General features: G+C 46.5%; 1 protein-coding gene across 2 annotated transcripts; it reads left to right on the top strand.

Annotated features, from left to right (window-relative positions):
• The first annotated feature begins 1,455 nt into the window (after positions 1 to 1,455).
• Positions 1,456 to 8,423, top strand: PSMB5 (proteasome 20S subunit beta 5). 2 transcript variants are annotated; one of them, XM_036114865.2, is made up of 3 exons: positions 1,456 to 1,583; positions 2,718 to 3,024; positions 7,924 to 8,423. In XM_036114865.2, exons 2-3 carry the CDS (start codon positions 2,829 to 2,831, stop codon positions 8,208 to 8,210), a joined length of 483 nt encoding a protein of 160 aa, XP_035970758.1. In that variant the 5' UTR covers positions 1,456 to 1,583; positions 2,718 to 2,828; the 3' UTR covers positions 8,211 to 8,423. The 2 variants fall into 2 exon arrangements, with proteins under 2 accessions (XP_035970758.1, XP_035970757.1); XM_036114864.2 differs by lacking the exon at positions 1,456 to 1,583 and adding an exon at positions 1,699 to 1,975.
• The last annotated feature ends 9,631 nt before the right edge of the window (positions 8,424 to 18,054 follow it).

The following is an 18,054-nucleotide window of genomic DNA, read 5'->3' as shown; positions in this document are numbered from 1 at the left end:
CAATCTGGGACTGTGCAAAATGAATGAGAGAGTACAATTTGGGCCCAGAATATCAGTTAGGAGAATAGTTCAGTAATTCAGGGGTAAGGAAATAAGAAGCCAAAGCTGGTATCAGTTGCTATCAAAAAGAATGTGAGAAGCATTGTAGAGGAAGAATCAACAGGACTTGGCAACTTACTGAATGTGATGGAAAGGAAGGGGAGTTGTTGAAGATGGCCAGGGCTTCAAGCCTCTGCAACTGGAAGAACATGTTGCCATTCTCTCATGTATTCACTTGGCAAGCATTTACTAAGCATACAGTGGGCTCAGGGATGAGTAGTAGAGAAATACCTGTCTTTAGAAGCTCATAATCAAGTTCACTTACAGCCAGGTAAAATGTGAAAGTGTCTTAAGAGAGGTACAAATGCTCTTAGTTTCAGTGTGAACGGACCACAGAGAAGAGTCAGAAGGACAACGAGTTGCATTGCAGGGGGTACTGCAAAATAATACCTGCTCTATAAACAGAGGCACTCTGCATTTTCCACACCATCCAAGTGTGAGACGCAGATAAAGATCTTCTGCTTCATTACATTCTGATGGTTGGGCTTGGAAAGGGTTGCCAAATTTCAGCATTAAAAATACAACATATGCAGAGTCTTCTGGGGAAGAGGAGGGGCTGAGTTGGGCCTCAGAGGAAAGTGGAATTTAGATATTGATGGATATTGCTGCTGGAATCCAACAAGGAAGGCCAGACACTGACTTCATAGAACCATAAAGCAGGAGGCAACATTTCATACATTTGCCCACTTCCTTGTTTGTTATGGGTCCCAAAAGGGTTGAAAAATGAAGGTGGGTGGAGAGAGGGAGAGACAATGATATATACCACATTCCTGTATTAATAAAGAGCTTGTCTTAGCAAGCTTAAGTTAGAGAACCTCTTGGTACATCTTTATGGAGTGTCAACCCTCCTCCAGGCTCTAAGATGGTAAATGACTATTGACTCAGTTATTCGGAGCTGAATTGAGAATCTAGTTTGTGGATTAACTGAGTCCCATACGTTTCCTTCTTTATTCTTCTGCCTTTTGGGCAATACATTACCTATTAGAATTTCCACCACAGGGTGGGAGTAAAGAGAATATCAAATCTTAAAAATTGGTTACGTTACAGAATTTGGGTAGTGTGGCGATTAATGCTATCAAACAAGAGGTATAGCACTTTTATTTTGTTGCAATTTTTACCACAAACTACCGGGGTTTAACTAACTTCACAGGAAAATGGCCTCAGAGTACATCATTATTTTACCCAGTATTACAGGGTGCCCTTAAACAAAATGGCAATTTCATCCGCGTTTATAGGATGCTAACGCCGCACAGATGTAAAGTATCGCTTGGACACCCGGCAGGGCGGGGACGACTTAGTGCTAAAGGTTCCGAAAGGATTTTCAACTAGTCACGCCCTTCTCAAAGATGGCCGGCCTCACTTCCCTTACGCAACACGGACGTTTCCAATCGCTTCCTATGAATTGGAGGTGAATTTAATTCAGTACTGCTTGCCTGACTAAAGTCAAGATGACAACATCCTTTTAAAATTTAAAGGAAGCTAAGGTATTTATTTTTTCTCCCTCGGTGAAAACAGTCCCTGGCGTTTGGCTCTTGCTTTTGGAGGCGTGGTTGCCAGTAGTTAAAATGGCTCCTCCTTGGGATAGCTTTAATAGGAAGTGAAGCTGTGACGGCGAGGCGTTGCCCGGCTGCTCTCTGGTAGGCCTTCTCGCAGGGGGTTACTTGTGCCCTTAGTAGCCATGGCGCTGGCCAGCGTGTTGGAGAGGCAGCTACCGGTGAACGGGCTCGGGTTTTTCGGACTCGGGGGTCGTGCGGATCTGCTGGACCTGGGTCCAGGGAGTCCCAGCGATGGGCTGAGCCTGGCCGCGCCCAACTGGGGTGTCGCGGAGGAGCCGAGAATCGAAATGCTTCATGGAACCACTACCCTGGCCTTCAAGGTGCGGACCTAACCGCCGCGCCGGGCTGAGACCCGCGCGCCCGCGCCCTTCCCTGCCTTCCCGGCCTTCCGGATGGACCGGAGCCCGCGGAGGCCGCGACCACGGAGCCTAGTGGGAGCCTCGGGCCTGTCCGCCCGACCCCGGTGGTTTCGCTGTCTCATTGTCCCGAGAGGCCTCTGTTCTCGGTCTAGCCATAGGACCGTGGGGCTGAGGTTAAGGGGGGGAAGGAACCCGAGGCTGCTTGGGTTGATTCCTAGGCAACACTCAGGTGGCTCCGGTCCAGGAAAGGGGAGGCCTCAAAGCAATGAATATTGGCAGAGGAAAGGATGTTTAAACATTAACTAAAGGTTTTAGAAACTGGGTCCCCATTAGGCGAGGGTAACTGAAAAGCTAGGTCTTTTGAGGGGAAGGATGGTGGGAGGGAACACTGTAGTAGGAGCCAGACAACTGGGATTCCTAATCCAGCTTTGCGATAACTAGCTTTACGATCTTGGGCAAGTCATTCGATCTCAGTGAACCCGTTTCCTGATCTATAAAATGAAATTGAAGTTAATACTGGTCATACCCATGTCGAGGGATCGATGTGAAGCTCAGTTGATATCAGTATGTGGAAAGCATTTTGTGAAGTGTAAAGGACAGAGAAAGAAAGGTTCTGGTTTTCCACTGATGCAAAAAGAAATGTCAAGGAGATGTTTCTGTGGTCTGATGTGGCCTGCTTTGTGTTTTCTTCTGATCTTAACAGTTTCAACATGGAGTCATTGTCGCAGCGGACTCTCGGGCCACAGCCGGTGCCTATATAGCCTCCCAGACAGTAAAGAAGGTGATAGAGATCAATCCCTACCTGCTGGGCACCATGGCTGGGGGCGCAGCGGACTGCAGCTTCTGGGAGCGGCTGTTGGCTCGGCAATGTCGCATCTATGAGCTTCGAAACAAGGAACGCATCTCGGTAGCAGCTGCCTCCAAGCTGCTTGCCAACATGGTGTATCAGTATAAAGGCATGGGGCTGTCCATGGGCACCATGATCTGTGGCTGGGATAAGAGAGGCCCTGGTGAGTTATGCTGCAACCACTTGGTTTTTGGGCTGGCACTACAGAGAGGAGGGGTTGGATGAACAGGTGAATGAGAGGTCTTTGTGTCAGTGCTAGGGATGTGTTGATTAGGTTCTCTGCCCTTTCTTTTTGTTCAAGGAAGGCACCACAGTGTAGGAGAGGGCATGGGGCTTAGACCCACTGTGTCATTGACTCCCCCTTGTGACCTTACTTTGGCTGCTCATTTTCCCAGTCAGTTTCATCATCTGTTACGTTGGTTAAATGAAGTAATACACATAAAGCATGTAGTGTCTGGCACGTAATGTTTCTCCTTCTCTTCTCTCTCATAAAATGATAAGACCTACAAAGAGTGTATTTGAAAATAAAATTGGATAATAGACATAAAAACTGCAGTCAGTGCTTTCTAATAAAAATATAATGGTGAGCCACACATGTAATTTAAAATTGTCTAATAGAGGGGCATCTGGCTGGTCGGTCAGTGGAGCATGTAACTCCTCATCTCAGGGTGAGTTTAAGCTCCACGTTGGGCGTAGAGGTTACTTAAAAAATAAATAAATAACAATTTTTTTAAAGATTTTATTTGAGAGAGAGAGCGTGAACGAGCATGAGTGGGGGGAGGAGCAGAAGGAGAGGGAGAAGCAGACTCCCCACTGAGCAGGGAGCCCGATGCGGGGCTCGATCCCCAGACTCCAGGATCATGACCTGAGCCAAAGGCAGACACTTAACTGACTGAGCCACCCAGGCACCCCAATAACAATTTTTTAGAATTGTCTAGTGGACATATTTAAAAAGTAAAAAGATGGGGACATTGTAATGATTCATTTAATCCAGAATACCTAAAATAATATCATTTTGGCATGTGCCTTAGCCCCATTTCAAGTCCTCAATGCCACATGTTGCAAGTGGCCCCTGTACTGGACAGTGAAACTCTAATATACAGGAAGTTAGTCATTTCTCTTCCCTTTTTTCCTTTAGGGAGTCTTTGGCCTAGAAGGGGACTTTAGGGCTCATCCTTTCCTTGCTTGATAGATTCACCCTAGGACCCTAGGTCCCATTCTGTCATCTCTGAAAATAAATTCCTTAGCCTTTTTCTCTTTCTAGTATATAGAAACCTTGCCAGGAGGTTCAACCTTATATCTGATGTCAGTTCCTTTTCAACCAGTTGTGTTTTTGTTTTGTTTTGTTTTGTTTTTTAAGTTTTATTCATTTAAGTAATCTCTACACCCAACATGGGGCTCAAACTCACCACCCTGAGATCAAGAGTTGCACACTCCACAGACTGAGCCAGCCCGGCACCTCAGCTTTTCAGCCAGTTTTGGATGTCTCTTTATCAAGTTGGAATACAGCTAGCCACTTTCTGTATAATATTCCCCCTCCATGCTTGAGTAGTTATTATTCCCTTTTGTTTTTGCTTCACTCATTCACCTGCTTACTGAATGCCTAGTTTTCCTCTGTCGAACAACTAACCGCAGGATACCCAGCGCTTTTCCACTTGCTTTGGAGACTCTCAGTTCACTACTCAGTGGAGGGTGAATGAGAAGATTAAAAAGTGGCTGTGAGAGGAGCGTAGCTTGTTACTTTGGAAATTGAGACGCTTTCTTGGGGAAAGTGTAAAAGAACAGCTCCATACATTTTATGCGGCCCAGGGAAGCATTTTGGAAACGTTGCTTTGTACCCTTAGCTGATGGAAGCGGTGTACGAGAGTTTAGATCCTGGCTAGCAAGGAAAACCCGAGAAGCTAGAGCATAACCTAAATTGTGCCTTCTCCAGAACCTTCCTGACAGCCGGTCCCATTTAGGATGAGTCAGCCCCTTACCTCAAAAAGCAGACGACTGAAAAAGGATCACAGATTACTTAACATGAGGCTAAATGAGATGCATGCCATTTGTAAAAGAACCAATATGATGCTGAGGGAGTTTTGAGGAAGAAGGGATTATTTCTGATGGGAGGAATTGGGATGACTTCATGGATAAGTGCAGTTGTCCAGGATGTGCAAATGAGAGAAAGGAAGCATGGTGACCAAAGGGGGGAGAGGACGAAGCGTGCACTTTGGGGAGAATAACCAAAAGCCCAGTTTGTTTGTTTAAAATATTTATTTGAGGGAGGGAGAGAGCACATGCGCACAAGCAGGGGAGCGGCAGGCAGAGGGAGAAGCAGGCTCCCCGCTGAGCAGGGAACCCCATGTGGGACTTGATCCCAGGACCCTGGGATCATGACCTGAGCTGAAGGCAGACGCTTAACCGACTGAGCCACCCAGGCACCCCCGAAAGCCCAGTTTAATCAGAACTAAGGTTGTGTGAAGAGGAGTAGTGATCCATAGAGCCGGAGACCTAAACTGGAACTAGGTAGTGAGCTTGCTAGGCACGGTAGTGGCGATGGGACTGGGGAGGGGCTCGTTTGGGGTAGACATTGGAATCCTTGAACCTGAAAACTGGTAAGCATTTGGTTCTCAACTGGCTTGCTTAGAATCACCTAGAGAACTTAAAACACAAGTCCCATACTTGTTCTCCGCCCCAGACCACCTGAAAAAGAATACCTGGGGTAAGTCTGGGCATCTTTTTAAAAAGCTTTTAGGTGACTCTGATGTACAGTGAGAGTAGAAGATTAACGATCCCATTGGCAGGCAAAATTTGAGAACACGGGAGGCAGTGTGGGCTGGTGGAGCGCGAGAGAGATGAATTTGGTTGGTAATGGAGAGCCACTGAAAGTATTTGAGGATAGGAAGTTTGAATCTGAACTTGGTCACAAAGGCATCCTGTTGGGAAGATCCAGCAGGCAGTTAGAATTGATAAAAATTTTCATCTATGCTAAAAATTAGCTAACTTCTTCATAAAGGGCCAAATAGTAAATAATGGAGGATTGCAGGCCGTATGGTCTTTGTCTCAACTACCTAACTCTCCTGCTTTAGCACAAAAGCAGTCATAGACAATATGTACACAAATAGGTATGGCTGTGTTCCAGTAAAACTGTGTTTACAAAAACGGGCAGTTAGCTTGGCCAACCCCTGATCTATTACCAGCACTGTCCAATGGAAATAAAATGTGAGCCGTATGTGTAATTTTAAATTTTATAGTAGCCACATTTTAAAAATTAAAGGAAGAGAGATTAATGATATATTTTATTTTGGAATGCCTGGGTGATGCAGTTGATTAGGCATCCGACTCTTGGTTTCAGTTCAGGTGTGATCTCAGGGTCGCACTCAGCATGGAGTCTGCTTAGGATTCTCTCTCCCTCTGTCCCTCCACCCTGTGTGCGTACACACTCGCGCACGCGCACTCTCTCCATCTAAATCTTAAAAAATAAATAAAATAAATCTTAAAATAATAGGGGCGCCTGGGTGGCTCAGATGGTTAAGCATCTGCCTTCAGCTCAGGTCGTGATCCCAGGGTCCTGGGATCAAGCCCCGCATCCGGCTCCTGGCTCAGCGGGGAGCCTGCTTCTCCCTCTGCCTCTGCCTCTCCCCCTGCTCATTCTCTCTCTCTCTCTATCTCTGTGTCTCAAATGAATAAATAAAATCTTTTAAAAAAATAAATAAATAAATCTTAAAATAATAATAATATATTTTGTAGATCCAAAATGTTATCATTTCAGCATGTGGTGCCAGCTTCATTTCAAATGCTCAGTGGTCACACATGGCTAGTGGTTCCCATATTGGACAGTGCAGGTCTTTGCGATATGATTTGGAACTGTAGGCTCTCGCCTACTGTGTGATGTATGTCTTGTCCCCCAGATAGCCTAAACTTTGAGGGCTAGGATTGTTTTCTTTTTTTTAAGATTTTATTTATTTGGGAAAGAGCACGAGGTGGGGGTGTAGAGGGAGAGGGAGAAGCAGACTCCCCGCTGAGCAGGGAGCCCAACACGGAGCGAGGTCCCAAGACCCTGGGATCATGACCTGAGCCGAAGGCAGACGCTTAACTGACTCAGCCACCCACGCGCCCCAGGGCTAGGATTATTTTAAACATTATCTTCCACAGTGCCTGAAGTTCTGTGCTTGAAACCTCTAAGTCACAGGATCGAGCTCGAATCAGGCTCCTTGCTCAGCAGGGAGCCTGCTTCTCCCTCTGCCCCTCCCCCTGCTTGTGCTTGTGCGCGTGCTCTCTCCCTCTCTCTCTCTCTCTCTCTCTCTCTGTCAAATAAATAAAAATAAAAGCTTAAAAAAAAAAAGAAACCTAAGTCATTTGGATTATACTTGTTTTTTGGTTATACAGCGAGGACAAGAAAGCAGTTATGATGTAAGGTGAGATGAGGTGGTATGTTGTAGAATCCAGGAGTCTTAATATTTAATTTGATTCCTTCAGCTATTTTTTTTATTTTTTTTATTTTATTTTTTTTTTTTTTTAAAGATTTTATTTATTTATTTGACACAGAGAGAGAGAGAGGGGGATCACAAGCAGGCAGAGTGGCAGGGAGCGGCAGAGGGAGAAGCAGGCTTCCCGCGGAGCAGGGAGCCCGATGTGGGACTCGATCCCAGGACTCTGGGATCGTGACCTGAGCCGAAGGCAGACGCTTAACGACTGAGCCACCCAGGCGCCCCTCAGCTATTTTTTTTAATAGATCTTATTTATTTGACAGAGAGAGAGCACAAGCAGGGGGAGTGGCAGGCAGAGGGAGAGGGAGAAGCATGCTCTCCACTGAGCAGGGAACCTAATGTGGAGCTCAGTCCCAGGACCCCAGGATCATGACCTGAGTGGAAGGCAGACACTTAACTGACTGAGCCACCCAGGTGCCCCCAGCTTTTTTTTTTTTTTTTTTTAAGTAATGTAATAGAAGTACTATTTTCTTGTATATCTGTTGGTCTCCCCTGGGTTTCAAGAGGGATGGAGAACTTTTCTTGGAGAATGAATTAGATGTCAGAAGTGATGGTCATTTTTTCACTGCTAACCTCACCTCTCTTTCCAGGCCTCTACTATGTGGACAGTGAAGGAAACCGGATCTCGGGGGCCACCTTCTCTGTAGGTTCTGGCTCTGTGTATGCTTATGGGGTCATGGATCGGGGTTACTCCTATGACCTAGAGGTGGAACAGGCCTATGATCTGGCCCGTCGAGCCATCTACCAAGCCACCTATAGAGATGCCTACTCAGGAGGTGCAGTCAACCTCTACCATGTCCGGGAGGATGGCTGGATCCGAGTCTCCAGTGACAATGTAGCTGATCTACATGACAAATACAGTGGTTCTACCCCTTGAAGGAGGGTGGATGTGGCTGCTTGCATTTCATGGGGGGACTGTTGCTGGTAATGTGGATATAGCTCCCTATCCTGTAGTGGAAGGGTCCTCAATTGTATTGATAATTTTTTTAAGCTCTGGTGCCGTTGACCTCTATGTGTTACTAGTTGTTAATGACCTGCTGCAGGGGTGATTTTACTTTCTTGGATGTTAACATTACACTACTCGACCTCAGCCTGTGTTGTGTCTTTTGTCCACACTGTCCCTCCTCCAAGCACTTTACAGCCAAATAAGCCAGGACAGTGGGAGGGCACTGACTGTAATTACAGGAAACAGTGGTGTGAAGACATTGTGTAGTGAATACATTAGCATCCCCACTCATGAAGCTAATAACAAAGGAGAAGGAGAGAGAGGCAGGGAGGAGGGAGAGACTTCCCGATTCTGTTTGCAAAGAGATGAAAAGTTGATGAGGTGGAAAGATGCACAGGGCTGTATGAGGAAGAGCTGCAGAGGGAAGAGCTCTCACCCTGCTGTGAGGGAGGGGAGGCCAATGCTATGCACAGAGCAGAAAGGTGAAGAGGGTGAATCTTGAATCTTAAACCAATTGGGAAGGGAAGGTTTGGACCCTGGGAAAAGAGGACAAAGAGGTGAGTGTGAAAGCGGTAGTGACCACAAGCTTGGTGATCCCTGTCCTTTTGGCTCTCCGGTGTGTGCATGTGTGGGGGACAGAGCAGTTGATGGTGGGCTTACAGCCTCCTGGACAGGAAGCAGCACAAAATTGTCACTGGCACGTGTGGGTGGGGAAGAGGCCCTGCTGAGAGCAGAGCGATGGTTGATTTATCACACCCAGCACTAAGGGGGTTCCCAAGCTATGGTGGCAGCAGATGGCAAGGCCTTCTGTTAAAGAGAAGACATAAGCATAGGGGAGATAGAAGAGGTTGATGGGAGAAACCTTTAAAAAAAATGGGAGAGGAGGATATAAACAGTACTGCTTTGTTTTTAGTGAGCAAGAAGGGGCAAAGTGGCTGGTGAGGGTGACAGCCCAGCACCCTAGTTTGAGGCTGAGGGGTTTGAGAAATCGAGGGGGTAAGGCCTCCTCTCCCCTGTGGTGCGGATACCTTCCCCTCCCCCTCAGCCTCCTTCAGTCGTGTATTGATTGATGAGGGCTGTTGGCCAGGAACTGATCGAGGCTTGTTAATTGCATTTGTCAAATGCAGGGAAATTGGGAATTAGTGAGATTGGAGCAGGGAGTTTGGAAAACAAATGACTCTGGTGCCTGAGGAGATTCATTTTGCTGGAAAGTGCCTCAGGAGCCCCTGGAGTCAGGGAGCCGCTAGGGCCACCCGGGACCTGGGCCTCCTCTGCAGGAGAGGCGGGCGGGAGCCGCCGGCCAGCGGTTCGCTGTGTGAGAGGCACAGGTGTAGTTGTCCTCTCGGGACGCTCGTTGGCAGACCTTTGTTACAGATTAGAACCTTAGGGGCACCTGGCCGGCTCAGTGGGTGCGAGATCTGGGGATCATGAGTTTGAGTCCCACGTTGAGCATAAAGCTTACGTTAAAAAAAAAAAAAAATCAGAACCTTGAAAAAAAAAAAAAGAACTCTTAAGAGAAATTCTAACACCTGAGAGAAATCAAATCAGGTTGAAATAGAGTTGGGGGGTGGTGCCTGGGTGGCTCAGTTGATTAAGCGACTGCCTTCGGCTCAGGTCATGATCCTGGAGTCCCAGGATCGAGTCCTGCATCGGGCTCCCTGCTCAGCAGGGAGTCTGCTTCTCCCTCTGACCCTCCCCCCTCTCATGTGCTCTCTCTCTCATTCTCTCTCTCTCAAATAAATAAATAAAATCTTAAAAAAAAAAAAAAAGAAATAGAGCTGGGGGGTCCAGAGCCTCCACCACTGAGCCTCCTCCTCCATGGAGCCACAGCCCACAGCACCACCTCCCTGCCTCCACGGACCTTTATATATACACGTTCCCTGGTACTCTTTGGAACCCAAAGGAACACAATTTGAAAATTACTGCCCTGGGAAATAACCTTGAGGGTGGAAAGAGAGTTGAAGATTGGAATTCTTTTACGTGAACGAGCCCAGGACTCCCTAGCCCATGAAAGAAAATTAAGTCTGGAGAGAAGAGATGGTCTCGAAGCAGTGCTCCCCTTGCCCGGTTTCCGGCTCACACCTGGCTTTGGCAGAGGTCTAGCTGTTTAACGTAAGTACCTATTCTGCACGGGCTGAGGCCTTACGAACGTTCAGGCAAGAAAATGCACAACCGTCAGTCCCATGTTCTGTTCTACATGTGCCCGTTTCTCTTCCTGGATCTTGGATAAAAGAAAGAATTAATGGAAGAGATCGATGTGTGGTAGGTTTTCTGGAGAGAAGGCTGAGCAGAGGTAGAGGAAAACTGCAAGTGTCTAGGCCCAGTCATGCCCACCCTGAGCAGTTGTGGCTTCTTGCTGCTGAGTGCTGGTGGGGAGCTGGCTTTGCAGGGATGTTGTATGTCTCCGCTGCATAGGGATGATGGATGCCGCACAGCACTGGAGTGATTTCTGTCGAGTGGAGTGGACCAGTTCAGGGACTCCCATCAGATTCATTTCCCAGTGCAGTCCTCTTGACAAAGGATGATGGAAAAGAAATTGCCTTAAATAGCTAGAAGATTAATTTCTCTCGGCAGTTCCCAGGCGTCCACGGGACAGGGCTCTTCAAGTGATGTCTGACAATTTCTTCTCCTTCTACAGATAGCTCGGTGACAACAAAATCTGACTCCTCAGGGTAGGTAATGGGACTAATCTGATTAAAGAGAGAGCACACACTCCTCGAGGCCTTGTGCTTTCTCTTGCTAGCAGGGAATGCTGTGGGGTTGAAGGCAGACGAGCCTTATAGCGTCTCCACACCAGGCAAGGGAGGGCTGTGGGGGTGGGTGGGTAGAATGTGCAGGAGGGAAAGGGAAAAGGTAGGCGAGGACATGGGGGGAGGGGGAGGAAGGGCACAATGAAAGGAAATCAGGGACCTGAGCATAATAGTTACTGAGTGTTCCCTCTTTAGGCAAAACCAGAAGGTCAATGTCTCTTGATATCCTCCTCAGCTCGCAAATGAGAAAACTGTCAAAGCCATTTGGGGAGTGGAAGGTTACATCCTTTGAGGGAAAATAAAACAACTGATTTATTCTGGTCCATGGATTCCATGTGGTCTGTTAGGGGAGAGGAGCAAGAAGGGGGATGAAAAGGGAGTAAGGTTAAAAAAAAAAAAAAAGTGGAGAGAAACAAGGGGGAGCAGTTCCCTTGTCAGACGGTGAGGAGGATGATTGGGTCAGTGAAGGAGTTACATGAGCATATCTAATCTGGCGAGTATAGTTAGGGTTTTTTATGTGGTTATTTGTGTGTGTTTCCCTAGAAGAGCCCCCTCCTGCCAGGGCTATAGCAGGGGATGAGGTACTTTGAAACTGACCAGCAGCAGTGACCTCAGGACATGATTAAGTGCTTTCTGATTAAAATATGCATATATTGCAACCAAGCAACTCTGCTGTTTTTTGTTTGTTTCTTGTTTGTTTTCAAAATCCTAGTTTCCCTTCAGGAAGCCAGAATCATATTGGGAAAGCTTTAATTACAGGAGGCAAGGGGAGAGAGCACACACAGCATCAGAACTGCTCCGATCAGCAGCTGCCTGACCCTGGCCAGCACTCCTTCCCCGCCCCCTCCCTCCAGTCCACCGACGGTCCACATTCCTGCAGCGCTCCCCAGGCCTGGCCTCTGAGCCAAGTTCTTGCTTCCAGGGGCTATGCCCCACTGAAGCATTTCAATAAAAACCATTTCTAAAATGTCCTGTTTGCAGTTGTTAGTGGGTCAGGCAGAAGAAATTCTACCCACGTCAGCTTCTTGGGTTTATTTAACCCAACTCATTTCTCCCTGAAGCTTTTGCCTCTGAGTGAGGTGCCAAGCCTAACTTGGTACTTAACCCTTTATAATCCAGACTCCGGTGTCGTCAGCCATGACTATCCACCCTAGTTTATTTGAAGGGAAAGAAGACACCATGGATTCCACCTCTTCTGATGCCTCCTCTCTGGCCCCCAACCCATCTGCTCAGGCTGCCTGCCCCTTCTCTCTATTCTCCCTCTGCTCAATTCCATGTTTTCTCTCTGCTCCTCACTTTGTAAAAAAATTCCCTTTACTTGCCTCCCCCAGAATTTAAATAAAAACCAATCAATCAATAAACCAAGTGCTGCGGTGGACTTTAATGTAACGAGAAAAGGTTATCCCTAGCTGTGGGGTACCCAAAGCGCTGGTACTGCAGAGGGAAACATAGATGGAATGAGAGAATGGGAGCTAGAGAGAACCAGAGACAAATGAGAGAAGCAGGAAAGCAAGTCCTGGGCAGCAAGAGTGAGAGTGAGCAAAGTAGAGAGGGAGCCGGGGACATGGCAGGAAGGACGGCAGGAGACAGTGATGGGCAGAGCGGCACCGTGGAAGGGGAAGGGGGGGGCGGGGAGGAAAGGAGACTCCAAAGGACAGTGATCGAGAGAGTGGGCAGAGAAACGGGGAGGAAGGAAGCGGCTAGAAGCTAATGCACGATGAAACATGTCCCCCTGGAGACAGACCATTTCTCCAGCCGTGCATAATGAGCACGCGCCCCTCTGTGCGTTGGCCCTGTACTGTCAGCGTTACTTACGTTCCGCAAGAATCTCCCCATGTCTGCCCTGCTTGTGCGAGGTCGGGAAGAAGGTTTGAGCCCTCAGAACCACCTTCTCAACCCAGCCAGGCCAAAGACAGGAAACTAGAACTCTGTCTCACAGGAGGAGCTGGGTCACAGATTCGGTACCTTTTACCTTTTTACTTTTAGGTTCATGAAGAGACCCTCTCTCCCCTCTCGGCTCCGAACCCCTGGCCACGCCCACCACACTTGCATAACTCATCCCGTTTCTTTCTGTAATGCCCACAGGTCAGGGCCAAGGCTGTTCAAGTGGAGAGAGGAAGGCCACAAACTCCCAGAAAGACGGGAATAGCGGGTGCTCCCAGTGGGAAGGAAATAAGCAGCTCCAAGGAGGAATGTGTGCAAATCAGAAGGGACCAAAGTCAAGGGGATATTTTTGCAACTACTGCAGCTCTTTTCCCAGCTTAGCCTCAGTGCCACCGTTGTCCCAAGGACGTTCATATGTTTGAAGCTTCCCCATGCATACAGAGTTTCACACAATACCTAGGCTCTTGCATGGTAGCTCATCTCCAGCGGTGATGTGTGGTGATGGGCGGTGGTGTCTGAGCAGAGGGAATCCAGTGAGTACCAGGGTTCTGTGGGAGGGCTTGTAATCACCCGGTGTCTCTTGAGTCCTGAGGCTGCACCCCCAGCTTAATCTCTAGAAAGAAAGCAGTGGAACATTTTAAACCAAAACAACAGGTGAAGCATAGTCCCATAGTAGCCCCCAAAGAAGCAAAATGTGCAGAAAGGTGGCTCAGCCTTGAGTCAATAGAGCCTGAATGTGGTCCGTGGGTAGGGGTAGCAGTGTTCCCCAACTCATTTAAACAGTCTATGGCACATGGCCCATTGGAGAGCGTCTCTGTTAGGGTCTCTGGTTATTTGGTGATCTATCTTCCTTTTCAGTCAAACAATTACTAAGCTGTACTTTTTGTTTGTTCCTATATGTCTAGCACAGTGCAGTCTACTCAGTAGAGATAATATAATACATGTATTTTTTTTTAAAGATTTTATTTATTTATTTGAGAGAGAGAGAGAGTGAGAGAGAGAGCGCAAGAGGGCTTAGGGTTAGAGGGAGAAGCAGACTCCCCGCCGAGCAGGGAGCCCAATGTGGGACTCGATTCCGGGACTCCGGGATCATGACCTGAGCCGAAGGCAGTCGCTTAACCAACTGAGCCACCCAGGCGCCCTATAATACATGTATTTTAATGAGTAAATGAATGAATGGACTTCACTATGTGCCCTTATGCCAATGGATTCTTTCTTCCCTTCTCGGAACTGTGACTCCCTGTAATTGTTGAATTTCAAGATGCTGTTTGCTGCCTTTTTGTTTGTTTCTAAAGATTTTAGGGGCACCTGAGTGGCTCAGTCGGTTAAGCATCTGCCTTCGGCTCAGGTCGTGATCCCGGGGTCCTGGGACCGAGTCCTGCATCGGGCTCCCTGCTCAGTGGGGAGCCTGCTTCTCCCTCTCCCTCTGCCTGCTGCTCCCCCTGCTTGTGCTCTCTCTCTCTGTCTCTCTGTCAAATAAATAAATAAAATCTTAAAAAAATAAAAAAAAATAAATCTAAAAAAAAAGATTTTATTTATGTATTTGTCAAAGAGAGAGAGAACACAAGCAGGACGAGAGGCAGGCAGAGGGAGAAGCAGGCTCCCTGCTAAGCAGGGAGCCCGATGTGGGACTTGATCCCAGGACCCTGAGATCATGACTTGAGCTGAAGGCAGACGCCCAGATACTTAACTGACTGAGCCACCCAGGTGTCCCTGCTCTTTTTTTTTTTTTTTTTTTTGCTGCTCTTAAGCATACTTTGAAACATATATTAATTTCTTTAAATATTTTATTTATTTATTTGACAGAGAGAGACAGCGAGAGAGGGAACACAAGCAGGGGGAGTGGGAGAGGGAGAAGCAGGCTTCCCGCCAAGCAGGGAGCCCGATGCGGGGCTCGACCCCAGGACCCCGGGACCATGACCTGAGCCTAAGGCAGACGCTTAACAACTGAGCCACCCAGGCGCCCCTTAATTTTTTTTTTTAAGATTTTATTTATTTGACAGAGACACAGTGAGAAAGGGAACACAAGCAGGGGGAGTGGGAGGGGGAGAAGCAGGCTTCCAGCTGAGCAGGGAACCCCATGTGGGGCTCCATCCCAGGACTCTGGGATCATGACCCGAGCCGAAGGCAGATGCTTAACGACTGAGCCACCCAGGCGCCCCTAAACATATATTAATTTTTAAAAAAGATTTTATTTACTTGAGAGAGAGAGAGTGCGGAGGGGGAGGGGCAGAAGGAGAGGGAGAGAGAGAATCTCAAGGAGACTCCTCACTGAGCACGGAACCCGACTCAGAGCCTGAGACAGGGCTCCATCTCATCATGACCTCAGCCAAAACCAAGAGTCAGATGTTTAACTGACTGAACCACCCAGGCGCCCCTAATTTTTTAAATTAAGACAAAATTGAGAAGTTTTTAAAAATGTTATGCCACCCCCTGCTTATAAATGAAGACAACTAGGTGTCATAAAAAGCAGTTTTTATTTTATTTTTAAGTAATCTCTACACCCAACATGGGGCTTGAACTCACAACCCCTAGATCAAGAGTCGCAGGCTCTACTGACTGAGCCAGCCAGGCGCCCCGTAAAAAGCAGGTGTAAGGAGCAATCTTGCCCAGATTCTGCAGTCCTGCTGTCTTTCCCTTCAAATGCTAGCATTAGTCTCACACAAAATATGGTCAGGCCCTGAAGAATTGAGTTCCCCAGGGTAGCTCTGCAAGGTATCTCTCTTAGCATGTGTTGTTTTGTTTTGTTTTCTGTTAGATCAATGGGCAGAGGCTTAGCCGATACTCAAGTCTGGTCCCTGGATGTCAGGTGCGTGAGTAAGTTGCTCTTCACAAGGGAAGAACTAATCGATGGTGAAAGGGAGGTTCGTGTATCACCAACCCCCTCATCTTAAAAACAAAAACCACTTTTCTTTGGGTTTGGGCTTTTCTCACAACTTAGAATTGTTGCCACTTGTTCTTCTTCCACCTGTTTAAAAACATTCTTTGATTTTCTAGGTGGTATTCATTAACATGTTCTTTTGAATTTTCTGAAGCATTGTATAACAAAGTCTAAAATAAATCAGGGAATGCCAGAGACCATGAGACTATTTCCTTGTCTCAAGTAAGGGCTGAATCTAAATATCTAAAGCAAAAACATGAACTATTTTTATTATTTTTCAAATTTTGAAATGTTTCAAGACCAGAGAAGTTGAAAGAATAGTACAACAAATACCCATATACCCTTCAAATAGGTTCACTAATTGATATCATTTTGCCACATGTGGTTATCTCTATATGTATATATCTATTTATTTGTTAACATGTATTTTACCGAATCATTTGAAAGTTAAGAGATCATGACATTTTACCCCTAAATGTGTCTCCCAAGAACTAAGATATTCTCCTGTGAAACCACAATACCACACCAAGAAATTTAACACTGATACAATCATATTATCTTGATATCTTGTTCATATTCAGATTCCTCATTTGTCCATATAGTGCCCATAATAGTTTTCTCTTTTCCTGATCCAGAAGTCAATCAAGGCTCACACATCACATTTAATTGTCATCTCTTTTTAGTTTATTTTTTTATTTTTTATTTTTTTTTAAAGATTTTATTTATTTATTTGACAGAGAGAGACACAGGGAGAGAGGGAACACAAGCAGGGGGAGGGGGAGAGGGAGAAGCAGGCTTCCCGCCAAGCAGGGAGCCCGATGAGGGGCTCGATCCCAGGACCCTGGGATCATGACCTGAGCCGAAGGCAGAGGCTTAACCGACTGAGCCACCCAGGTGCCCCTCTTTTTAGTTTAGTTTAGAACAGGCTCCCATGTTTGTGTGCGTGTCTTTTATGACATTTATATTTTGAAGAGTCCAGGCCATCATCTGTCATGTGCAGCCCAGATTGTCTGATTGTTTCCTCCTGATTAGATTCAGGTTAAACATTCTTAGCAAGAATATTACCTAGGTGATATTGTGTATTTCCCATTGTACCACACCAGGAGGCACATGTCAGTTTGTTACATTACTGGTGATGTGAAGTTTGTCTGTTAGATTTCTCTACTGTAAAGGCATGTTTGCCCTTTGTAATTAATTACTAAACTGATAATTAGTAGAGTGATCATTTGAGATCATTTGAATATCCTGTTCTCCGACAATCTTGCACCCAGTGGATTTAGCAACCATTGATTATCCTTCCTGAAACCATTTTTGCATTGGTGGTTGCCAAATGCTGGTTTTTCAATTTCTGTCATTCTTCTACATACATTAGCTGGCATTTATCTTTCTCCTCCTCCTCCTCTTCTTTCTCATTCTCCTACGTTTTCACATTTATCTATATTTAATTTTTTTACATTGTAACTTTTTCTATACTTATTGCTTTTTGCTGGCCTTTAAGAAAGACTTCTCAGCTGTTTATACAATTTCCTTTGCATTTAATAATCAGTCTGATTCAGAAATTTTTTCCTTTAAAATCTAATCTGCCCTGGGGTGCCTGAGCGGCTCAGTGGGTTGAGCAGCTGCCTTCAGCTCAGGTCATGATTCCAGAGTCCTGGGATCGAGCCCAAGTTGGGCTCCCTGCTCAGGCGGCGGCTGCGGCACCTGCTTTTCCCTCTCCCTCTGCTCCTCCCCCTGCTTTTGCTCTCTCCCTCCCTCCCTCACTCACTCAAATAAATAAATAAAATCTTTTGAAAAAATGAAATAAAATCTAATCTGCCTTCACTCTTGCTACAGTATGAACTCCTTTACTCGCTGTTCCTTGAGTGCTATTCTCTGCTGCCTGCCTATCTTCCTTCTCTTTCCCTTTGCATTATCTTCGACCTTTCTGTAACCTCTCTCTTCAAACCTCAACTCTCTTACACTTCCCTCTCCAGTCCCTCTGAGGACATACTCCGAACTGACTCTGGGATTTCCTTCCACTACTGTTCTAAAATGCTCTCGGGTGTGTTAATGAATGACTGCCGGAAGAAGCTTCCCGGCCTCACTCCAGGGGAAGTTAGATTTCACTGTATGGGGAGGCTCCCATTGGATTTCACTGAGTAGAAATAGCTTAAAATAGAGAGATCTCCTTGATTCAAAGCCAAATGAGCAGCTTTTCCTCAATCGACAAGTCATCTGTAAAGCTTAACATTTGAAATCTCCAATGTTTTGGAGTTCAAAA

This window comes from Halichoerus grypus, chromosome 8, assembly GCF_964656455.1.
Source record: "Halichoerus grypus chromosome 8, mHalGry1.hap1.1, whole genome shotgun sequence".
Classification (NCBI taxonomy): domain Eukaryota; kingdom Metazoa; phylum Chordata; class Mammalia; order Carnivora; family Phocidae; genus Halichoerus; species Halichoerus grypus.
This window is presented reverse-complemented; position numbering and strand designations above follow the sequence as displayed.

Excerpts from the sequence above, each read along its gene's own strand:
- PSMB5 (XM_036114864.2), top strand. The coding sequence starts at position 1,778 with ATGGCGCTGGCCAGCGTGTTGGAGAGGCAGCTACCGGTGAACGGGCTC. Across the intron at positions 1,976-2,717 it reads CCACTACCCTGGCCTTCAAG|TTTCAACATGGAGTCATTGT; the intron begins GTGCGGACCTAA and ends TGATCTTAACAG. Across the intron at positions 3,025-7,923 it reads CTGGGATAAGAGAGGCCCTG|GCCTCTACTATGTGGACAGT; the intron begins GTGAGTTATGCT and ends CTCTCTTTCCAG.